Genomic DNA, 25,181 nt, shown 5'->3' with positions numbered 1-25,181 from the left:
TTGCCATGAGATAAAGGACACTCCCAAAAAAGGCTGCTTTACACAGTGCTTAGAGCCATAACGTTTCATAAAATAAACTCGAGATACAGCAACGTATCTCACTGGGAACAAGGAGACAGAGTCCCTGGGAGTTTCTGTGCAACTCCCTAACTTCGTCTTTTACAAATGTTGCCCCACTCGGGCTGCCTGTGGCTCCCCCTCGGCTGTGTGACGAATTCCTCGTCACGGATCCTGCACCAGCACTTCCTCTCCCCCTGTGCCTCGCTGCTCGCTGCTCCTGCTCTCTCTCTCCGCTCTTCCTCGCTACAGGGAACGCGCAGGTGACGCTGCTGTGTTTTTAACAAGATCGTGAATTCTTTGACTGCAGAGGTTGGGTCTTTCTGTCTTACTCATCGTTGTATCCTGTGCCTAACATACAGAAAGATCTGTCAAATTGAAATATGTTTGCAACTGGAACTTCTGTGGACAATCTGGGGCATCTGGACAGTGGTTGTACCGTTACTCTGTTTTATTTAACCAAATCTCCAACCAATGAGAGTAGGAGGACACTGGCGATCTCGGAAAGATGCCTGGGAAGGCAGACTGAGAAGCCCGGGATAGAAACATTCACCACTCAGGCCAACACAGTTCTCAGATTCGATAGACTCTTGCGTTGGAAGACGTTAACAGTATTTCCTGGTTAACACCAAGGTCAGTGTCACTCAACACACTGTTATTGAATCAAGAATCTGAACTCAGTGAAACTCAACCTCAAGTATTACACACCATCGCACAGCTAAAGACTGTTCTTGAAGGAACATACCTTTTGAGCCAAAGAGCTGTCTGAATATTCCAATTATCAAGAAACATCTTGAAACTTGTTGACATCTGAAAAACAAAAGAACCTTTTTCTTTGGCCAACAAAATAATGAAGGTTTAGATACAAGCAATAACATGTTGTTGTGCTAAAAATCAAGTACTTGATGCTGACAGTGGTGTACTGATTTATTTCCTTAATATTTGCTTTTCTAATACAGTAATGTGCTTGTATAAACAAAACTTGCTTCTCACAGAGGACAACTACGAGATGATCCCCACTTTCTCCTATATGTTAACATTTACAGGCGTTGTCATGGAATTATCCCAAAGACATTCCTGATACGTAAATGACCTTTCCATGACCCTTCCATGACGCTTTCACTGGGGACTGGACGTCCCATCGAGCCACAGCCTCTCCATTCCGTCACCCCCACGCCTCTTCAGCCACCATTTGTGGCTGCTCGGAACCTTGGCCTCACCCGAACTACTGCCATCTATCCACGTTCCCAGCCTCTCCACTCGAGCCTCTCCCAATAAAAGCTTCCCCCTTGACCTCAGAAGGAGGTCTGGTCTCCCATCTCTACTTCTTCCCTAAGCAAGTGTCTCCTCCTATGTCTTCACTTCCTTCTCACCATTTAGACTGGTGCAGTATTTATTATGCTCATCAAAATTCTTGATGCGTTTGTTTCTTCTTCCTTTTAATTCATCTGCTTATCAAACTCCGAGTCCCAGATCAACCGTACTTTCCGTCTTCTCTACTTGTAACCTCTGAATCCAAGTGCAGAATATCATATAACACTTGAGACTTGTCTTAAATCCAAACTTTTTTTTTTATTTGAGAGAGTGCACATGCACGTGCACACAAGCCCACATGCGAGCATGGGAGGGGCAGAAAGAGACAGAGAAAATCCCAAGCAGGCTCCACACTCAGCCTGGAGCCCAACGCAGGGCTTGATCCCATGAACCATAGGATCAGGACCTGAGCCAAAACCAAGAGTCAAGACACTCAACTGACTGAGCCACCCAGGCACCCCTCAATCTCTCCGTTTTAAAACAAAATTAAACAAAACTCTTGCCTTCACCTGTTCCCCTCAGCTATGGCCTTATCTCTACCCTCCTTCCTTGTACAGGTAATAAATGCCTCAGAGTTGTATCATCTGGCTTCTATAGCTTATCCCTCCCATGAAACCGTTACCAAAATCATCACTCAACCCCCAGGTGTTACAGCTGCTGGCATGTGAGTCCTGCTCTTACTGCCCGTATCTCAGTCGCATCCAACCCTGATCACCCTCCCTTCCTTCAGGAAACTAGCTCCTTCTTCTTTATTTTTTCTCTAAAATTTTTTTTTAATGTTTATTTATTTCTGAGAGAAAGAGAGAGAGAGAGAGAGAGAGAGAGAGAGCACACACAAGGGAGGGGCAGAGAGAGAGGGAGAGAGAGGATCTGAGGTGGACTTTGCGCTGACAGCAGAGAGCCCGACGTGGGGCTCGAACTCAAGAACCGCAAGATCACGACCTGAGCCTAAGTCGGATGCTTAACCGACTGAGCCACCCAGGCGGCCCCTTCTTTACTTTTTCTTAGACCGTGCATTCTCACCAAGGGCGATATTGCCCCCAAGAGGATGAAAACTGGTTCTTGGCAAAAAAGGCTTACTCGTTTTATGTATAAAAGCATATGTGTATATACATGATATATAAACGGACATACGTGTATGCAGTATTAAAGTTCACGGGGGGTGGGGGGTGGTGGTTGATGAGGTGACACATGTCTCAAAACCTCCTCAGGGTGGCGGTAATGAACAGAAAGTTAGAAACACTGCCATACATACATTCATCACTCAATTTCCGCACCTTACGCTTTTCCTTCCCCTTCCCCACTTTCATTACTGACATCGTAGGAGAATTTCAAGGCAAGTATCAGACATCTTATTTCACCTGTACATAGTTCAGAATTTACTGGACTTTCAAAAAACCAAGATCGGACCTAACAAAACTAAGTATTAACTCCTTAATACCACTTAACGCTCATTTTGTGGCCAAATATCCCGACTGTTTAAAAACATGGTTTTCCAGTTGGTCTTTTCAGAGGGTGCAAACAAGTGTGCAACAGAGGGTGCAAACAAGTGTGCAATGATGTGTTTGGCTCTGCTCTCTGAATCTGCAGCGGCCCCTCCCTGCCCCCCACTCTTCTGTGGCATTTACTTGTGGGAAAAATTGGGTCCTTTGTCCTGTAGGTTTCCCGCTTCTGGATCCAGCATTTAACTTACTTCTCTATACTGCACACTCCCTCTACATTTAGAAAGATCTAGAGACCTAACCACGTTGAACTGTATTGGCAAAGTACTTGAAAGACGGTGCTGTGTTTCCTATGGCATCACCTCCACAGGCGCTTAATGACTGACTGTCCCACTTTTCGTGATGAACGTTCAGTGACGGTAAGGCTCAGCGGCGGGTCCAGCCTGACCCATTCATTATCAAGTTGTCGGTCAACTTTTCACCTTAGGTTTTGGTAATTGCTACTGCTGGAATAATTCTCTCAGGCTTGCAAAGCAACGTCTACTTTTGCTTTTCCTCTCCTTTCTCTGGCTCCTTCTCCTGACCTGCCTTCCTCTGCCCAGCCAAGGGCACAGGTGCTCCTTGGGGGTTCACATCCCTTCTCGGTCTCTCGCTGCTCTCTCATGGCTACTCTTGTGGTTTCCCCCCAAAACCTGAAATGCTATACGCTTCTAGTTCCCCAATTAGGATCTCCAGCTCAGATGTTGCAGCTAGTGTCTGATCATTGGTTTGTCTGCCGGACAACTTAGTTAAGTCTGAAATCTGAACACACAGTCTCTTCCCCTTCAAACCTGTACCTGTTCTTTGTTCCTTCTCCCAGGAAAAGGCATCGCCATAAAACTGGTTTAAGCCAGATATCTGGTCCCAATTTATAACTCATTCTCTCTTGCTGATGCCAGCATATCACCGGGTTCTGCTGAATCTCTGGAACAGTGCTCCAAGGTGCTTATGTCTTTCCGGCCCCACTGTCCCTACTCTAGTTTAGGTCACCATCACCTTGGATTAACACAACACCCTCCTAACAGACCACTCTGTTCCACGAGGGCAACTCATTCTACCTAACATAGCCAGACCCTTCTAAACCACAGCTGTGACCACCTCACTTGCATAAAACCCATCCACCACACTCCATCGCTCTCAGGAGAGCTCAAAACTCTTAATACGGCCTCTGAAAGTATCTCGGCTTGGCTTCTGTGTCTCCAGTCTCCAGTCACCACTCCCTCTGTTATGACCCAACATGAGCCACAAATCCTTTCTCAGGTTGATCATCCTCTACTTGGAGTGCCTGGCAACCTCCTCCTTATCATTTAGGACTCAGCTTAAGACTATTTTCTTCAAGACCCTTCCCTGAGCTACCTCATCTGAGTTGGACCTTATCTTGTAGCCCACACACACCCTATATCCCTCTGACCCCAATCTACCCTTCTGTAGCACCCACTAGATTAAAGCCCCATGATCGAAGGGCCCAGGTCACACCAATCTTACCCGCTAGATCCCCAGCGCCTGGGGCACATGATTGACAACCCACAAATATCGGTTGAATGGAAAAATAAGTTATTATTGTTAAAAAGCCTTCAACATCACTCTTGGGACATCGCGTCATGACCTGTAAAAGCAAAGCGGGGTACGTAAAGTATCATAGGGTAACTGACTTGTTAATGATTTACTAACCTCTATTTGCTGAATTCTCAAGTTGGAAATTAAGTCCCAACGAGCCGTTCCATTTTCATCATATCCTCTGAAACCAAAGCCCGCAGCATTATTAATAGCATCCGCTGCAATAAACAAAGTGAAAAAGAAGGTATGAAAAACCTATGTAACAATCTACCACGTTCTCTCAGAAGGTACATGTTTATCATATACTAGGATCTCTTTTATTCTTAAACAGTAAAAGTAGATTTATCCTCATTTTTATCTGACTTTATAATAAAATGGGCCTTGAGCCAGTTTTGAGGTCATCCTAACAGTTTGTAGGATAGATCCTTGTATTTAGGATATGAGCTGCAAGGTTTGTGTCTTCTAATAGATGGCTAATGTTTCTAATTGGTCTTTAACTGTATCTCCTCAAGAGGGCACTCTGCTGGCTAGCCATTGGGTGAGATACACTTCAGCACATGAACCGTGAGGTCTACCACATGTCACTTACCTAATGTCCACGCAAAATAGTATTTGGGTCGGGCAGCCAGAAGAGAGACGTAAAGATAGATGACTTTTGTTGGCCATGAAGCGGTAGCTTGAAAATTCTCATCGATGTTATACTCCACAGGTAAGGTGTTAGAGATGGTCAAGTGAAATAGTAAGGAAAGTCCACAGACTAAGAGCTTCTGAAAAACTGCAACCTGACAGAACCAGACAAGACTTCATAAACTTAATCCATTTCCCTTTTCATTCGTTCTACCCACTACTGCTGGATTCATCTTCCCAAATGCAGCATTAATTCTAGAACTTTCCCGGTGAAAAATCATCAGCTACGCTGTGCTCGGCATTTGAAGCCTTCATGGTCTCACAGTAGGACCGTTTCCAGCCTTCTCTCCAACTAACGCCTCCGGAGTACGGCTCAAATCACTAGAAATATCAATTTGTATTTTCAAAACTTTCGGTTAAAAAAAAAATCTGAAAGCAAACATAGGCGCGTAGGTGTGAGTACACGAAAATAGTCATGATAAAAACTTTTGGTGGTGGATTGTACATTTAATATACACACTCATACGCAGTTGATTACTCCATTGTGCTTTTACCCTGTATTTCCCAAACGCTACGCATCTCATGAACATTTTTTTTTTAATTTTTTTTTCAACGTTTATTTATTTTTGGGACAGAGAGAGACAGAGCATGAACGGGGGAGGGGCAGAGAGAGAGGGAGACACAGAATCGGAAACAGACTCCAGGCTCTGAGCCATCAGCCCAGAGCCTGACGCGGGGCTCGAACTCACGGACCGCGAGATCGTGACCTGGCTGAAGTCGGACGCTTAACCGACTGCGTCACCCAGGCGCCCCTCATGAACATTATTTTTGCAACAAACAACTCATACATCTCTTTAAATCTGAAAGTTCTTGGATGCAATTTTGTTCACAAAACTAAAAGAACCACACGCCCGAGAAAACAAAAAAGATCTGCACAGAAGACTCTGATGGGGAAAAGAAAGAAAAAAAGCCATTCTTTACTGTATCCTGGAAAGGCGAAATCACCATAAGAGAACCCAACTCGTGGTGTTTTTGGATTATTAATAGGCCGGAATATTTCAATCCGACTCAGTGTAAGGGAGGTGACGGCCCCTGCCGAGGGAGGGAAGCAGGTGGAGGAAAGGAAGGGCTGGCTGAATCCAGGTCATGGGAGGTAACAAAATACTTGCATTTTGAGTGTCCTGCTCAGCAACCTAATAATATTCAAATTAACCTGCAAATGAACGTTCATACGTGAACACTTTCTGTAACACCGCCAAAAGAAACGGCTTAGAGGCAGAGTCAAAGCACATGCCCGGCTCACTGAACTGCTGGAAGAGCGTTATTTGTTCTGGGGCTGGCCTCGCGAGGAGGTGCTGAGTGGTCAAGGGCCCCTCGCTGCAGCTCGTATTCTTATTTCCTCCGTGTCTTTGAAAGCCTCCTCCCAAAATATCTAACCTATTCATTTGAGAAGAGATAAAGCAGGTAATTAGAGAGAAATTATAATTACAAATGAGGTGAGCTGGAGAAAATGGCCTGACACATTAACCTAAAAAGTGGGTGCGTCATCTCAGGGACACAGTGAGAAAGGCTGCGGCCTTCCGACTACGTGTGCAAGTTTCCAGGGCTCAGTCTCAAAACAAAACTTCAAGTAGCACACATCTGATCGCAACCAGCGGCAGGCACGCCCGCCCACGAGACTCCCCAAAAAGGCTGAGGCAAAGCGAGATCAGGGACCCGGGGAGGCGGGGGCGGGGGCCTGGGAAGCCGGGTACAGGCCCTGGGTGTCAGAGTCTCCTGCTCAATAAGGTGGCACCTTCCACCATTCCAGCAGGGGGGCCAGACGTTAGCTCTCAGAGAAGCTGAGCCAGAGAAGATCCGGCTCAGGGGCACAGGTCCAGGGTGGGGGGCGGGTAAGTGCCGGGATGGAAATGTAGAGACTCTGGAGGAAGTCTGCATCCTGACAGGGGAAATCCTCAGCCCCCTTGACCAGGCCAGCTCCAGAAACCAGCAGTCAACTTTGTCTCTACCTCATGAGACTGCAGAAGGCCGGAGGATCCTTCACGAAGAAACTAAGCAGCCTCAGAGAAAAGTCCTACAGACGTCATGGCGGAGGCAGACAGGTGCTCCCCGGAAGCCACCCTCCCCTTTTTGCACAACGATGGAATGTTTACTTGGGGGCACTGAACTCTAGCTGAAGACCACACAGCACGGTCCGCTTCGCAGCTGAGTGTAGCCACGAGGTCCACGTGATGTCGGCACAAGTAACGTGGACAGCTCCTGCGGTGAGCCAGCTTAAACCGTGTAAACGAGGGCAACACCCCAAGGATGGCAAGCACAGGGGAGAGCTTAGATCCCCCACCCCCAGGGCCTCCACATTACCCACAGACCACTGACACCAGATGGCCTACTTTTTTAAGCTGCTGTTACTTTGGCCCTTGTTTTAGTGCCCAAACCCGTATCTTACCTAGATAAAGACAGTTGGGAGGTCCCCAACAAAAGGGCCACTGGCTACCTGACCGCCCTACTTTGGATCCCAAGAGTCTACCCACGCCACTGATGCACAGAGAGCTTCCAAATACCTTTGAGTGATCCGTAAATCACTACCACCTCGGACTGTGTAAATTTTATGCCTCTGGAATTTCAATTCCAAATACATTAAGACAGTGAGATCATACATTAAGAGTGTTTGCCATTGCCAACAACCTCTGGTTTATGATGTCTATAACCCAAAAAAGGAAAGTGACATTTTCTGACAGTGCATCCCATAAAAATTCAGAGTGAGGTGACAGAAGGAATGAATACATTTGTATTATTCTTTGTTGGGTGTGATTTACTACTACTCACATGTTTGAAGCGCTTGAAATTTTTCTAGTATTATATAACATTATGTCCAGTATCTTGAATCCTAGCTTTTAATACTCTTTCTACTACTCCAGGGTAAGATTCTGGAATATCAGAGCTATCTATAATTATCCTTCCTTTCTCTGATGGCAATGAGACTGCTAAAGGGTCAAGTGGTCAGCCTGGAGACACCAATCAATGGAAGAGATTTGAATGTACTCCATGTCAAGCCTGAAATTCGATCCCGCTTGATACAACGTTTATCAATTAATATGTAACCAGTAATAGAAAGTGGGAAGACAAAAGCACCTTTTGGTATAAAACACGATGGGTCACATGGCAGAGAAGAGACTGGGTGTGCTTTTCTTCATTCATGCTTCAGTTTACAGAAACTCAAAGGAGGGTGATCCTTTGCTCCAAGCCCCACATTCAGAAAAATCATACTGGCTCCCTTTTTTGTCTCAGACTTTTTGACTGGACTATTTCTCGTGGGACTTTTAGATTCTACCAGATCAGCGACGCCTGGGGGGCTCAGTCGGTTAAGCGTCCGACTTTGGTTCAGGTCATGAGCTCACGGTTCATGGGTTCGAGCCCACGTTGGGCTCTGTGCTGACAGCCGAGCCTGGAGCCTGCTTAGGATTCTGTGTCTCCCTCTCTCTCTGCCTCTCCCCAGCTTGTGCTCTGTCTCTCTCTCTCAAAACCAAATAAACATTAAAAAGATTTTTTTTCTAGGACCAAAACAAAAACAGGCAGCTGAGTGCATTTGGCCCATGGGCCATAGTTAGTTTGCCTACCTCTTGTTATAATGTCATTCTTTTCTTTGAAACCAACATTAAAAAGGAAGTCACTTTTAATAAAGACAAAAATGGTGCCTGGGTGGCTCAGTCGGTTAAGTATCCGACTTCGGCTCAGGTCATGATCTCACAGTTTGTGAGTTTGGGCCCCACATCAGGCTCTGTGCTGACAGCTCAGAGCCTGGAGCCTGCTTCGGATTCTGTGTCTCCTCCCCCTCTCTCCGCCTCTCCCCAGCTCATGCTGTCTCTATCTCTCAAAAAAAAAAAAAAAAAAAAAGTAAACATTAAAAAAATTTTTTTAAAAACCACAAAAGATTCTACCAGATCAAATCCAGAAACTCAGCTGGCACAAAGCCTGAGAGCCCTTCTTGATAAAGGAGCATCATTCCCAGCAGTTCAGAGGAAATAAAGTTTATGCTCCGCTGTGAGGCAATTTAGCACGGACTTCATAGTCAGACTGCCTGGGTTTGAACCCGAGTTCTCCCACAGCCAACCTGGGCAATCCTGGTCAAATGACGTGGGCCTGGTTTCCTCGTCCATTCAGTGGTGAGAGTAACAGCACCTGCCTTGTGCTGTGGGGGCTGAGAGAGCAAACCGTGAAGTGTCCACGGCAGGACCTGGCACATGGGAAATGCTATCAAAGTGTCAGCTACCATTAACTCTTTTAAAAAGTTTATTTACCTATTTTGAGAGAGAGAGAGTGACAGAGAGAGGGGGAGAGAGAGGATCCCAAGCAGGCTCCACACTGTCAGCACAGAGCCTGACTCGGGGCTCAAACTCACAAAGCGTGAGGTCGTGATCTGAGCTGAAATCAGGAGTCAGAGGCTTAGCTGAATGAACCACCCAGATGCTCCACTATTAACTTTTTTATTGTGGGAATCAGGAAAAGTTTTACGGAAAAGGTGGTATTTGATGTAGCCTTTTAAAGAGGAGTAAGATTTCAACTAGCGCTGATCAGGAAGAGGACAGGGAAGGCAGGGGAGGAGAACAGGGGAATTAGGGGAACATGGCATACAGGTAAGGAAAGAGCCTAGAAAATTAGGTTGCGTCAGTGCCAGGCAAACGGCTCTCCTGGAAAATATCCCGTAACTATAAAGCATCACTCTCACCAAGGATCTCAGCATAGCTTGTGAAGTAACCTTCATTTTGTTCTTTGATCATGACTGTACTTCTACTGGGCATCATTACTAGGCACAGTGTGAAGGGTCATTTATCTTAGAAAAATATTTTCAAAGAAATAGATGGGTAAGTTCAAAACTTGAAAACAGTAGAATCTTTAAACAAACAACATTAGTCAATACAAGCTATCAAGGCTCCAGATAAACCTCATGACCTTACATTTGGAGATGGCTCTGCTCTCTCGTTCTGTGTTTCTTCTTTTCCGTTTTCGCCTGACCGTGTCATGTGGTACGATCTGCCTTCGATGAAAGTAATGTAGTCTTTGTAGGAGCAGAGTGGGCCTGCCAGGATGCCCATGAAGTTACAGTTGTAACTTAAGTACTCCAGGAGGCTTGGCATGCGTCTGTAAATGGAAAACGCGCAGCTTGTGAGATGTGACGTAAGCGTTCAGAAAATCTGATAGGAATAATCATCTTCTTCCTCACTGCCCTTACCATTTCCAAAATAAAACAAGCTTCAATTTTCAGTTGCATTCATACAGTAAGAATTTTTTAAAATGTTGATTTATTTTTGAGAGGGCGAGAGAGAGGGCAAGCAGGGGGAGGGGCAGAGAGAGGGGAGCAGAGGATCCCAAGCGGGTCCCGTGCTGACGGCAGACAGCCCAAGGCGGGGCTCAAACTCACGAACCGTGAGATCATAGCACTTGAGCCGAAGTCGGACATTCAACCGACTGAGCTACCCGGGTGTCCCCAAACAGTAAGAACATAAAAGACCAGGACGTAGTGACGCTCAATGGTGTTTCTGGGAAAGGGAGCCTCCATACAGGCCTTCGTGACCAACTACAACAGGTTTCTACTTAATTTCTTCATTATAAAACAAACCTAAGACGGACAAGACGTGGCATAAAGAATCATCCCTGACTGGCTAACCATTCCAGCACTCGACAAATCTTATGTGCGCACCGAGTATATGCCCACCTGCTCTAGGGTCTAGAGATACTGCAGTGAACAAAACAGAGACATATTCTGCATTCACGTAGAAGATGCAAAAAACAGATACTTTAAAAACATGTATGAAGTATTTTCAGAGATGCTACGTACTACAAAGAGAAAGGTTTCTATTATTACTTTTACTATTGCTATTACCATCACATGAACAAGTCAAAGAAGGCCTCTCTCTCAAGACAACATCTGGGCAGAGCCCGGAAGGAGTGAGACGGGGAGTCCTGTGAGTATCTGCGACAAGGGTCAGTGTGTGCAAAATCACTGAGATGGAGCGTGCCCCGCGGCAGGGAGGCTGCTGGTGCCAGAAGGGGCTGAGACGTGGAGAAAGTCCGAGAGAACCGAGGGGAGATCATACGGGGCTTGCCTTCTAAGCCATGGGAGGAACTTTCGGACTTTATTCTGAATGCGATGAAACACTACAGGAGGGTTTTTCAAAGACCTATGCTGCAAAAGAAGCCCTGTAGCCCCTGAGGGTGGGCAGGACACGAGTGGAAGCCAGAAGACCAGCCAGGAGGCCACTGGGATCTCTAGGCAGGAGCGGGCAGTGGCTGGGAGGCAGCATTGGCGTATATTCTGGCAGGACACCCTAAGGGTTTGCTGATACACTGCATGTGGGTGTGAGAAAGCAATGAGGGATGCCTTGCAACATTTTCCATTCAAATGCTCTGAGGTCTGTGCAAATGGCACATGGTATCTAAAGTTTACAGAGCATTCTAGTTCTTACTGCAGGTAAGCGGGTAAAAAATACATACGTTATCATACAGGTGACTTAGCAGTCTGCATTTTATTGATTTTCTTTTTTTTTTTTTAAGTTTATTTCTTTATTTTGAGAGAGAAAGCCAGCACATGCACACACGTGGCACAAAGAGAGGGAGCTCCTAGCAGGCTCTGAGCTGTCAGCGTGGAGCCCGACACGGGGCTCGAACTCACGAACCATGAGATCGTGACCTGAGCCGAAACCAAGAGTCGGAGACTCAACTTACTGAGCCACCCAGCCTCCCCTTATTGATTTCCTAAAAGCAGCTCCATTTATCAAGTCCGCTGTCCCCTGACAATCATAAACTACCATAAATAAAAGAACAGCTGGGGCACCCGGGTGGCTCAGTCAGTTAAGCGTCCAACTCTTGATTTCAGCTCAGGTCACGATCTCATGGTTCATGAGTTCGAGCCCCACCTTGGGCTCTGCTCTAGCAGTGCTGAGCCTGCTTAGGACTCTCTCTCTCTCTCTCCCCTTCCCCCACTTGTGCTCAGTCTCTCTCTCTCAAAATAAATAAACTTAAAAAAGAGATGTTTAAAAGAACAGCTACACCTGGGGACAGGAAGCAGGCTTCTGGAAGATGTTACCATCCTTCCTTCCTCTCTAAATGTGAGAAGTGCTTTCCTTAAAAAAGCACACTCTTTGTGGCCAAGAGAAGTTGACAGAACCCCCCTCATATGTGTCTTTATTAAAAAAAAAACCATAAAAAATAAAACTGTGCTTCCTGTCCATCTGATACTAGCTGGATCACCACGGAGCCAAACTCCTTTTTAGATTCTTCCAGAATTATTTTTCCACATTTAAAATTGTTTTGAGCTTTACGTCTTTTCTATCGAAGGCTCAAAATTGAGGCGAGAAACATGCTGCTGGCAGATTTTCTCTTGTCTTTCTTCCCGTGATGCTGAAAGAGAATGCTTTCTCACTGCCTCAAACAAGGGTGCGTGCCCTGCAATCACGAAGTGACGAACTTCCTGCGCTCCCCCAAAACAGCTCCAGTTCAACACTGAGTATTTCAAGCCCCGAAACAACGCCAGGTTATCAAGGCGTGCAGCTCAGTCCTCCCAAGTCAAACAGTGTGTCACAATTTGCAAGGACAGGAGATAACTCTGAACCATGACATTTGCTGAAGTTGTCCTGGCTCAACTGTCATAACAAATGACAAGTCATTTTACGTCCTGAGTAGCTAATTATAATATTTGCTACTTAAAATGAGAAGTATTTGCTGCTTAAAATGAGAGGCATGTCCTTTATGACATGAAATGACAGAACCATTTTTCGTTCCACAGGCGTTTATTTGGGGTCAACTCCACTGGGTCCTCGGTTCGAGCTTCTCAATCTCAGCATTACGGGCTTTCTTGGACAATAACTCTTTGTTGCAGGGGGCTGTCCTGCGCACTGGAGGGTGTTTAGCGGCATCCTGGCCTCCACCCGCTAGGTGTCAGTAGCGTCACCCCTCTCCACTGTGACAACGAAAACTGTCTCCAGACATTGTCTGATGTCCTCAGGGAGGGCGCGCAAGCACCCCCAGTGGTGAGCTGCTATCTCGGCGATGAGGACATAATCGTAAACGAGCTCAACTTCTCTCTGCACACAGTTGTTTCATTAAGGGGGCAGAGAGAGGGACAATCGAAAATAAATCTATACTATCAGACAATAACATATACTGTGAAGAAAAACAAAGGAGGGCCAAGGGACAGAGAGTGACGGCAGGGAAGGGGGGGGTTTCTGACAAGGGGGTCTGCGTACAACTAGTGGCCCCTGTCGGGCCCCGTACCTGGCGGTCCTAAGTGTGTTAGTCCACCCCCAGTTAATTCCATGAGGAGCCGCTGTGGGCTTTTCCTCAGAAGAGAGGAATAGGATGATCCAACGCATGTCGGAAAGACCTGTGGCTGCTGAGTGAAATGCAGACTGTGGAGGCAAAAAAGGGAGAAAACTGAGCCCTGCTGGGGAGGCTTTTCCAGTAGGCCAGGTAGAGGGCGAGGTCCGGCTGGGGCAATCTCAGTGGGAATGGTGAGAAGCCAGTCTGATCAGGGACGGTCAGATGTCATGGTCAGATGAGAAACGGGTCTCCAAGGAAGAGGTTAACTTGCCAGAGAAGTGGATTTGCAGTAAGAAAGCACGAGTCTGCCTCGGTTTTTGCCCTAAGGGGCTAGTTTCAAATGGCACTGCTGTTGACTAAGCCGGTAGTGGGCCGGGGAGAGGGAAGAAGGAGACGGAAATCAGGAACTCTTTTTGGAACTTGTCCTATTTGAGACACCTGCTCAGATCCACGCCAGGATGTTGAAATGGCAGATGAGGGTGAGGCTGGAACTCAGAAGAGAGGTGCCGTGGGAAGACAGTTACAAGACTTCCAATAGGTGGACCGTATTGAAGGCCAGTGGATGGCACGTGATCCCCAGAGAACACGGAGGAGTCCAAGGATGGCCTCGGAGCCCACAAGTCTTTAGTGGGAGCCTCAGAGGGGGAGGATTCAGCAAAGAAGACAGACGGAAACAGCCAGAGAGGTGGGAAGAACACAGGAGGGTGGCCTCCTGGAAGGCACGTGAGGAATGTGGTTCAAGGACTGACGGATCGGCTGGGTCAGATGGTGCTGGGAGGCTGACAATTACGTCTGCCGAGGGTAAGGCCACCTGCAAAAACGCTATCAGAGTGCCGTGGGCTGAGGAGAGCAGGGGGGTGGGGAAGGGGAGACGGCGACACAAATCTCTCACAGAGGCTTGCTCTACAAGGCTGCGGAGTACCGGGGAGGCAGCTCGCAGGGAAAGTGAGGCAAAGGTGTTTTTCCTTTCAGTGCGAAAAGACAGGGAGAAATGACGGGTGACAGTGCCCGGGCCGGGGCGAGAAGCAAGATCCTGGAGTTAAAAGCAGCTGGACTCAGGGAGGAGTGAGAAGTTGGCCTTGGGCTGGACTATGGGCAGCACTTGGGACGGGACAGGAAGTGGAGCATGGCGTTACAGACACAGGCAGCTTGGCAGCTTTAGTGGTTGCAGAATGAAGTAACTTTGCTGCCACCCTGAGTTGGGGGAGGGTGTACGGGGCGTCTGAGGAAGGAGAGCGCGCTCGCGGGAGCGGACCGGAAGACGACCGTGGCCACTGGCCACGCTAAGGCCCTAATGTTAAATGTGGGGCCACCCCGTCAAAACAAGTGCAGTCAACGGGGACGAACGTTCTTCCAGTCTGCTCCCTTCCGCGGTCTGGGTAGGCGGAGAGTTGAATTTAATGGCGTTTGGGGTTTTGCTAGGCAGGTGTGTGGGGGGAGGGCAAGGCGGAACTGGGAGCTGAGTGTCCATTAACGAGAGGTGGCAGGGATGGGCCGAGGACTCCTAAAGACCCCAGAATCCAGATCAAAGTGCCCGCTCATCAACTGTCTGTTCAAGTGTGTGTTTACTGATATGTAAATACGGACTACGGAGAATATCAAAATGGAGTAATTTTAAAGGTGGGGAAAACTTAAGAAGATTCCCAAGATATGCTGCCAAGAGGGAAGCCTCAGGGTAGGGTCTATCCACTATCACAAACTTAACCTCATTCTTCTGACAGCCAGGCACCTGTTAGTTTTTGATTTACAGAAAGCAAGGGGCTTCCAAGGAATTTTTCCTTTAGATAAAATGAGTTTTTGATGTCTAATTGTATTAAGATAGACCCTATCCAAGACATTAAGCTATTCCTTAGATAAGACAACAGAGTACTATAATGAAGGAAGTAGAAACCAACCCAGAATAAATTCCTCAAAGAATATTGAGAATATTTTACTGGTTCTTTGTTGTTTCAAAACATGGCATCTATGTGCTATATTAACATATCTTAACTCAGTACCTGCTATTGAGTTATTGGTCTGTAAATGGAAGTGGAGATTATCACTCATTACTACATGGCAGACACGAAGACTATATGATCTTGCTGTCTCCAGGAACTCAGAAAGTCACAGGAGAGACAGAAAATTTGGTGATACCCTCATGGTACACAGGAGGCACATACTATGTGATGATATATCCAAGGTGCTATGTGAGCCTTAGAAGGGATATGTAGCCTCACCCAGCCAGATTTGGTGGAGGGAGGTGTGCGGAGGGAGGAAGCTTTGGTTTTCACGAAGTGGGTACCTCTAGGAGGACAAGGCAGCCTTAGCATGAGAGTCGAGTATATCCCAGGTAGAGACAGCGTGAACCATGGCGGGACACCACGGAAGGGCACGTACCTTACAGCCAGACCTCTCTGTGATGCAGTCAGTTCTTCATCCTTTCGAAACATCCCTGGGAAATAAAAATAGGTACTTTGGTCAACTGTGATTTCCCCCAAGAATGGCATTTTCCCCCATTCACACTTCTACCATTTTCTCAGTGGAAATTCATGCTATAATCCCAACTTTTGGTGTAACTGGTTCCTTTCTTTCTCATTGTCACATCGGTTCAATCACGTCAAAGGACCACCATGGAACCCAACATGTCTAGGTCTGTATAAGATAAATAACACACATCAAGGCACAAATCTGAGACTTCTCTAGAGGAATTATTATTAACTTAAAAATTCCATGGGTGTTATATGTAAGTGCTGAGTCACTGGATTCTACTCCTGAAGCCAAGACTACACTGTATATTAACTAATTTGAGAATAATAAAAAAACATTCTAAAATGCTAGCATATTTTATAATAAACACTATGACTTTCAAAAGGCGGCACTTAAGGGGCACTTGAGTGGCTCAGTCAGTTGAGCATCTGACTTCGGCTCAGGTCATGGTCTCATGGTTTGTGGGTTCAAGCCCCATGTTGGGCTCTGTGCTGACAGCTCAGAGCCTGGAGCCTGCTTTGGATTCTATGTCTCTGTCTCTGTCCCTCCTCGGCTGACGCTCTCTGCCCCTCTCTCAAAATAAATAAGTAAACATTAAAAAAAAACAGAAGGGGGCATCAAAATGTTTCTATTGTTAGATGATTGACTAACATCAGTATTACGAACGAGAAGCTCAACATAAAGCAAGAAATGATTTCCCTACCTCTCTCTGACTCTAATGAATGAAAACTGTATACATACATCATCTTTACCTTCTCTCCCCAAAGAGGAGGCTGGCTAGGACTTACGATTATACATTACTAGATTCTAAGCCCAATTTAAAGACCAAAGGAGAACTAAATTAAGAACCAAACAATATACTTAAAACATATCTGTAGGTGTTCCTTAGCAGATGGCACAGGATGGGTGCTCTATGCAGTGGGGCTAAAAACCCCACGTAAAAAGCTCTGTGGGCCACTACGGATGACCAGTCTGACGGGGATGTCCCTCCAGTATGGGAAGAAACCAGGGTCTAACTCATGACTCACAGCCCAGAGTGTTAGCATTTCCTATGGCAAGGTGTCCATTCACTGAAGATTGAAAATATGAATATATAAATATTTATGCTAAAAATACATGTAATTGTGCATGCGTGTATTGTATATACAAGGGATGAGGGATGGGGGAAAAGCATTCAAATACTAATTAATAAAAATGTAACAAAGACGAAGCAGGGACCAATAAAACTTGATTGAGACCAAATGTCTGTTTCTTTTATATCTTATACTGCCACTAATGTTGGTCATATGACAGACCCCACTCTTACTAAAAGTTTTTGTCACTAAATCAGGTGTGAAATTAAGATGAAAAACTGCAAAAAAAAAATAGTAAACAGACACACTTTAATGAACCTAAGCAGAGTTGAATATTCCTGTCTCTTACCTCCTCTAATGCAGAAAGTTAGGGTCTTATCTCAAGTGAAAGTATATTGGAATAGGATTTCTTTCGGTGATGAAAAGTTAATTTCTAAATTCTTACCATCATGAATTTCATAAGCCAAACTAGTGATCTTCTGGGTAATTATCATCATTGGGCTGTAATAGAATAAAAAAAATAAGTATTTAAAAGGAGAAATTTAAAATAATACTGATGACGTATTAGAGAAGATGTGGTTTATATATACAATGGAATATTACTTGGCAATGAGAAAGAATGAAACCATGCCATTTGCAGCAACGTGGATGAACTGGAGGGTATTATGCCGAGTGAAATAAGTCAGGCAGAGAAAGACAGATGCCATATGTTTTCATTCATATGTGGATCCTAAGAAACTTAACAGAAGACCATGGGGGAAGGGAAGGGGGTAAAAAGTTACAAACAGAGAGGGAGGGAGGCAAACCATAAGAGACTCTTAAATACAGAGAACAACCTAAGGGTTGATGGGGGGGGGGACTGGGTGATGGGCAGGGAGGAGGGCACTTGTTGGGATGAGCACCAGGTGTTGTATGGAAACCAAGTTGACAATAATATTTTTTTAAAAAAGAAAAAGTTTATTCCACTTATGCAATCACAAAATCCTGACACTTTTTAACATTAAAAAAAAAAAAAAAGACCTCCAAGGGATTTCTAAGAGAGAATTCAGGGGCTGCTATGTTTGGGGAAGGTATAGGGGCTAAGGGAGTCAGGGCTTCTCCCTTGCTTTAAAAGCCAGGCAGGCAGGCGGGAAGGAAGGAAGAAAGGAAACAGGGCAGGGAGGGAAGGAAGAGAGAGAGTGAAGAAATGAAAAGGGAAAGAGGCAGGCAGAGAGAGAAAAAGAGAAAAGAAAGGAAGAAGGGAAGAAAGAAGGGAGGAAGGGAGGAGAGGAGGAAGCAAGGGAGGGAAAGAGAAACGCATGCTCATCCCCCACGAGGCCCTGCGTGAGCATCGCCGCCCGCCTCTTCCCTCACGCACTAAGAGCACTAAGACGTGGGGCCAGAGGGAGGCGAACGCAGGCATCAGGCTGGGCCCTGGCTTCCTGATCTTGACTTTTCAACACGCCACACTGCTGCCCTTTGGCTCGGCTGACTTAAAGGTGAAAAATGAGTTGGGAAAAGGGGAATAGGTAGAAAATTAAGGTAGACTGGGTGAGAAACGTAGAACAAAACAGGAGAGATGGGGCACGAAGAAACAGGACAAGGTCCACCTCACTGGTCTAGGGCCCAGGGACCAAGGGTCTGGGAGAGCCACCCCAGAGATAGCGCCTAACATGCGCGTTACGGAGGGCTTTAAGTCGTGTTACAACTAAGAAAACGGCAATATTTTCCCCGTTTTGTAATCTCTAATTGAACGGATAACTTGGAAAGGAAAAATAAATAAATCCATGTTAAAAAAAAACCACCGGGATACATCTTTATCCTTTATTACGGTAGCTTACTGATGTTTGTATCAAAGAACAATTAACCACAAGTTATTTATTTATAGTTTTGGAATATTCCACTAAAACCAGAAAATCGCGTTTCGCCGAGAGGCAGAGGGTGAGCTCAGGCTCAGAGTATGTGCAGCCAAGGAAAGGCCTTCGGGAAGGCCAGCCCCACAGCCCACATTCGGCAGGAGGCGGCTCAGACTCCGTCACAGAGACCCCGTGCCTTCCACCTGTCCCCACTGCTCAGAGCACGAGACCGGTCAGCATCAGCTCTACCCGTGGCCGAACACGAGCATCCTTCAACACCTAAAAAAGGGAGAATGCCTTCAGGCATTCAGGGGCAATGCGACACACAGACCCAGACCCCTGAGGACTTACAGCTCATTCTCCTCACCTAACAGGCAAGATCTCAGAAAAGAAAAACCCGTCAGATGGCAGGTGCTCTCGAAGTACAGAAGGGAGGAGATTCCCCGTGGGCTCCCTTAAAAGTCAGCTCCTATGTGAACGCAACTCACTCTCAGGAAACGATCCCTCGGCCAGCCTATCCCCCAGGCTTCTCTGAACACCCAGCTGCCGTTTTAGCTTTCGGGATGTTTTATGTGCCTCTGAGGATTGCAAAAATAATGATTTCCACTTCCTTGGGGGAAAAGAACCATTTTTCTCATCCTGCCTAAGTTCTCTTCATAATATAGCTCAGCAAAGAATTATATAATACTCTTCAGTTCTAAATGCTAATTCCCATTTCACCTCAAGTCATAATAAAAACCACTGATAAAATAATTATTACATTTATCAACTCAGTGACGGGGTGCCTGGATGGCTCAGTTGGCTAAGCATCTGACGCTTGCACTCAGTTCAGGTCTTGATCTCAGGGTCCTGAGTTCAAGCCCCATGCTTGGCTCCACGCCGGGCGTGAAGCTTACTTAAAAAAATGTATATATATCAGCTCAATGACAAACTGCGAGGTGCGTATATATAAGATGTTCCAAAAATGCGAATATGTGCTTTGTGAGTGCATGCCCTCCTTGTGCCCTGGCCACCTGGCCTCCCCATGCAAGTGCCGTGCTACGTGCCGGGCAGGCTGCGGGATGGCTCGTGAAAGCCCTCGTGGTGGCGCCTGTGACGGGGCTGAGTGCCCCAGGATCTTTCCAGATGCTGCTCCCTCCACTTAGACCACTCTTCCTGGAACTGTTTTTGCAAGGACAGCTGAGGAATCACTTTGCCCAAGAGGCCCGTGGACAGCTCCACCTTAAGCCCCTCTGCCACGATGCCCACACTCGCCCTTCACTTAACCCCAGCTTCTTGTTTTCCTCCTCCAAAATATTTTCACGTTCGTGGCTGTTTCATTGTTGGTTTACAATCTGTCTTTCCTCTCCAGAAAGTCCACGAGGTAAGGAACCAACAGCCTTTTTCACCACTGAACCCACAGTGCCTAGCACAAGAGAGGTGCTGAGTAAATATTTTAGAAACGCTAAATAAACGGCCTCCTCTAAGCGTCCGGTCAACATCTCTTACTCCTTCTACAGGTTGGTCGGACTCCCTCTAGCCTGTCCATTCTCATCTGTGCTTGAAAGCATTTGCCATACCGTTTGTCATTTTTCTGTTTGCTTTCCTGTCACCACAAAAAACCCTGGGCTACTGAACATCAGGAACGCCGACTTATTTATCTTTGCACCTGGGGCACTAGACATATACACGGGTTCAAAGGACCGACTGGTTTGCAAAAACGTCTCGGCATCTTCTTGTTCCCTTTACTGGTGATGGTTAGCCCCGACTATTCCCTTTGGTTTTAAATGGGTGGCAGTTCCAGGGCCTCTGGTCCAACCTGTCACGGGGTGGGGTCAGGGGGTGGTGAATGTGACAGTAAAAAAGGAGTGGGTTATAAGTGAAAGTAAGCCAGTACTACAGTGAAAGTTCAGCAAGGCATGAACAGATCACTGAGAGCTGAGAAAAGTAAACCAGAGGGGGAAATGGACACACGAGGCCAACACGGGCCATGTGCCTGACCAGGAAGCCGACCGGAGCAGGACCAACTTTACCTCGTTACGGCAGAACCCAGGGTGTGGAGAAAACACTTGTAAACGAAAACAACTCCACTGTTCTCAGAGAGTACCTGCTGTGGGTCTTCTTGAGAGGGCACTCTGTTCACAAAAACCTGTTTCAGTGACTCACACATGATTTCACTTGGACCTTTACTGACATCTCAACTACTTGCTGACTTCGCATCTACCGGAGTGTCCAAATGCTAATCGCTTCCAGGGTCCTAGGAAGTCTGAGATCACCTGACACGAATCAGAAAGACCCTCTGAGGGGCGCCTGGGTGGCTCAGTCAGTTGAGCGTCCGACTTCGGCTCAGGTCACGATCTCACGGTTCACGGGTTCAAGACCCATGTCGGGCTCTGTGCCGACAGCTCGGAGCCTGGAGCCTGCTTCGGATTCTGTGTGTCTCCTCTCTCTGCCCCTTCCTCGTTCATGCTCTGTCTCAAAAATAATACATAAACGTTAAACAAAAATTTGTTTTAAATATATAAAAAAAATTTCAAAAGAGACCCTCTGCCTTCCCTGTGGCAGAGTCAGGGATGGAGGAGGGAGGGGGTGGACGGCCTCAGGATCTCCAACGGGGGAGCTCAGGGCCGCAGACAGAGGTACCTGTACCTTCCACATGATGACATCGCTGTATTTAGGTGGAAGTACACAGATTTACTTCCCGTGGCACTCGGCTAGGAATGTGCGGAAATGTGGAATCTAACGTTTCAGGAGAAATACTTCAGCTGACGAGACAGTTTCAGGTAATATTAAACAAGGAAAACAAAAACCCTACCTGCTACAACAACTAAAAGCTCTACACTTGTTGAAATTTAAAAAACAAAAGGATACAAAAATTTAAAAAACACTTACATTTTTTTGTCTCTACAGATAATGAGAAGAGTTGGTTTAGTTCTTTCATACAGTACAATTCAGCTGTAGTTCAACATTATTAGAAACTGAATGCTGAGGAGCGCCTGGGTGGCTCAGTCGGTTGAGCGTCCGACTTCGGCTCAGGTCATGATCTCAGTTTGCGGGTTCGAGCCCCGCGTCGGGCCCTGTGCCGACAGCTCAGAGCCTGGAGCCTGCTTCGGATTCTGTGTCTCCCTCTCTCTCTGCCCCTCCCCCACTCATGCTCTGTCTCGCTCTCTCTCTCTGTCTCTCTCTCTCAAAAACAAATAAACATTAAAAAAAATTAAAAATAAATAAAAGAGAAACCGAATGCTGAAAAGAACAGTCGCTGCCTCAATTGCCCCTTACCTCCAGGAGAGGCTATCTCTAGCGCCATCAACCGCAAGCACCTGCCGGGTCAAAGGTCAGCTTGCCACTGGGTGCAAGTCACCTGACAACAGAGCCCAACTGTCAGCTCTCCACTGTGGTCCTCTCTTTCCTCCACAAACAGCAAAACCCACCGAGGCCAAAATAAGCCCCACATACCGAATGCCAAAGAAAACGCAGTGAGTCATCACGGAGAGGGCCACGGGTTTCTGAGCCACGTTCATTCGTTCACTTTACTCCCTCGTTCAGAAACAGGTATCTAACAAGCACCTACAAGAAACCAGATGCTGGAGACACAACCGTGCACAAGGTGAAGTTCTCGGGGCCGCGGACCTCACGGTGCATCGGACAGAGAGAGATAATGAAGCAGTCAACAGGTGAACTCATCCTACGCCAGATGCTGCCAAGTGCTGACCGCAGGCACAAAGCAGGGTGGGGGGAGAAGGGAGGAGACCTGGCCTCACCCTGAAGGTGACATTTCAAGTGAGAACAAGGCAGAGAGCAGCCTGAAGGGGTAAGAATGTTCAGGAAGGAGGAAAGCAGTTCAACAACAGTTCAATAGAAGCGTGACTAGCACGTGGGGAGACAGAAGGCCACTGGTGGGATGAGAGGAGGTGCAGAGGGAGGATGGGGACATGCAGGGGCAGCGGTCAGGGTCAGACCCAGCAGGCTTCTGGAGCTGAGTGACCCACGCGAGGGCGGGTTTCCGCACGGAAGTAACTTGGTGTTAAATGGGTGAATTCTAGGGGCGCCTGGGAGGCTCAGTCGGTTGAACTTCTGACTTCAGCTCAGGCCGTGATCTCACGGTCCATGGGTTCAAGCCCCAGGTCAGGCTCTGTGCTGACAGCTCAGAGCCTGGAGCCTGCTTCGGATTCTGGGTCTCCCTCTCTCTCTGCTCCTCCCCCATTCATGCTCTGTCTCACTCTGTCTCAAAAATAAATAAACATTTAAAAAAAATAAAAAATAAATGGGTGAATTCTGACTCTGGGCTGAAAAGACTGAGGAGGGGTGCCTGGGTGGCTCCCTCAGTTGAGCGTCAGACTCTTGGTTTAAGTCATGATCTCACAGTTCATGAGTTCAAGCCCCATGTCAGGCTCTGCACAGACAGCATGGAGGCTGCCTGGGATTCTCTCTCTCTCTGCCCCTCCCCTGCTCACATCCTCTCTCTCTCTCTCTCTCTCTCTCAAAATAAATACAGTTAAACAAAATGAGAAAACCAAACTTCTTAAAAAAAGACTGAGGAGCTGCAGGGGGATAAGTGGGCAGGAGAGGGTGGTGGCTCAGACCAGGGTGATAGCACGTGTGGTCTGATGCGGAGCCTGGCCACCATGTCACGGTAAAGACGACAGGATCGGCCGACGGTCTGACAATGGATACGAGGCAGGGCTTGAGACCCGATGCTGCCAAGGTTTTTGACCGGAGCAACCATGCAGAAGGACAGAGGCAAGGGAGAAGGATCACAGGAGGGGCAGAGAGGGCATCGGGGAGTCTGTTTCAGGCGTGTCCAGTGCGAGCTGCCTCCTGGACACTCGGGTGGAGATGTGGGCAGTGAACAGGCAGCGGGACAGGAGTCGGAAAACCCCACTTAAATCCTGACCCCACCACTGATCAATTTGGAAGACTGGGAAGCTATTTCAGCCCCCCTCCAAGTTATTATCTAAAAAACAGATAAAAGTAACACTGGGTGGATTAAATAATGCAGCAGTATGACAAATACCTCGAACAGTATCTGAGAGACAGCAAATGTTTGATAAAACCTTCTTTACTAAACAGTGGAGTTGCTACTAAAGCATAAGGCCCTGGGGGGACACGATAATTAGCTGTAAAGTGCAGTCTCTGATGAGGCTTTCTCACTAAAACAGGAGATGAACAGGTATGTGAATAACTATATAAAAAAGTGTCATGAGCCAAACGAGGCATCTGAAGAAAGGCGTGCAGGGATGACAGAAAATTCAAACCCAGGGGAAAACCTCGAATTGGAGTCCTGTCATCTGGGCCCGTAAGCTTAGCCGTGGTGGACAGGCACCGATGGCTGGACAGGAAGGGCGCCCCGAGCACAGGGGACGGACGGACTGGGCGCAAAGGCAAATGTACTGACAGGAGAGCAGGGCCGTGGGCATCAGACGACTGAGGAAGGCAGCCGGGACGGGGCTGCGGGGCAGAGCCGGGCACACACCGTGAGGGCTCAGAGTCCCAAGAAAACCGAAGACTTCTGATAAATCTCATTAAAGCACGCTGCTCTGTGAACGGATGTAACGGTAGAAAAGGCCTGCGGCGGGCAGAAACCAGACAAATCAAGCCACAGATTATTAGCCCGTCTACTCTTGGTAACTTGACCTACGTTAGTGGCAGCCAGACAGAATGTTTCCTCCAAACAAATGTAGGTCAAGGTGTGGGAGATGCTCCCAAGGGACAAAACAGGGTCAATGGAACACTGCCGTTTAGCGGTTGGGCTGAATAATTTACATCCATCCCACTTGCAACACAGTTACTGGGCACAGCGTGAGAGCGAGAGGCCTTCCAGAGCTCGGCACGCGGCACAGAGAATCTACAATCAGACGCAAACGAGGCTTTCTAGGAGTGCGTGCGACAATCGCACCTGTAGCTCTTAGACCAAACGGTCTGTCCCTTATGCCGGACAGGACTGTCACTTACAAAAGTACTGAGCACCTCGCAAAAGGTAGAGCGTGTGCTCCATAAATCGTAGCTGAACGGACACACAGGAGTAAGCGGTAATGAAACGTCTGCTGAGCATCTGATACCACGTGGTTAGCTCTAAGACACAGCCTTAATTTGAATGGAAAATTATGTCCTGTACATCTCTTTTGGTGGATGCAGTCAGCTACCCCTTCAAAAGTCAACATACTCCAATCAGAACTCATTACCTTTCTGCCACACAAGTTTGCTCTTACTTCCGTCTACAAGTTCTTTACCTACATAGAAGGAAAGCAGTAACCTTTCTTTTGTCTCAACACCATTTACTTAATAATCGAGAAGGGCTCTCCCCACGGAGCTACTCTCCCACCGTTTCTATTCCGTCCCTGTATTTCTTGGATCAATGGGTCTGCTTCTCTCCTCTGGCTTCACTGTGTCATCTACTCCCGTGTCAGTCCTGTAATAGTTAAATGACGGCTACTTTACAAACAGGAGTGTGGTTTGTACTGAAATTGCTACTCTCG

The 25,181-nt window shown here is 47.1% G+C and overlaps 1 protein-coding gene across 4 annotated transcripts in view; it reads right to left on the bottom strand.

Annotated features, from left to right (window-relative positions):
- MBOAT2 (membrane bound O-acyltransferase domain containing 2) overlaps window positions 1–25,181 on the bottom strand; it is a 123,304-nt gene that overhangs the window by 8,081 nt on the left and 90,042 nt on the right. For all 4 annotated transcript variants that reach the window (XM_043604586.1, XM_043604582.1, XM_043604584.1 and 1 more), the window contains 6 exons: window positions 17,337–17,392; window positions 15,729–15,783; window positions 9,992–10,175; window positions 4,999–5,191; window positions 4,524–4,627; window positions 803–867 (listed from right to left, as the gene is read on the bottom strand). In XM_043604586.1, the coding sequence (XP_043460521.1) occupies window positions 803–867; window positions 4,524–4,627; window positions 4,999–5,191; window positions 9,992–10,175; window positions 15,729–15,783; window positions 17,337–17,392 (657 nt within the window). The remainder of the gene's footprint in view (window positions 1–802; window positions 868–4,523; window positions 4,628–4,998; window positions 5,192–9,991; window positions 10,176–15,728; window positions 15,784–17,336; window positions 17,393–25,181) is intronic.

This window comes from Prionailurus bengalensis, chromosome A3 (genome assembly GCF_016509475.1).
Source record: "Prionailurus bengalensis isolate Pbe53 chromosome A3, Fcat_Pben_1.1_paternal_pri, whole genome shotgun sequence".
Lineage (NCBI taxonomy): Eukaryota > Metazoa > Chordata > Mammalia > Carnivora > Felidae > Prionailurus > Prionailurus bengalensis.
This window is presented reverse-complemented; position numbering and strand designations above follow the sequence as displayed.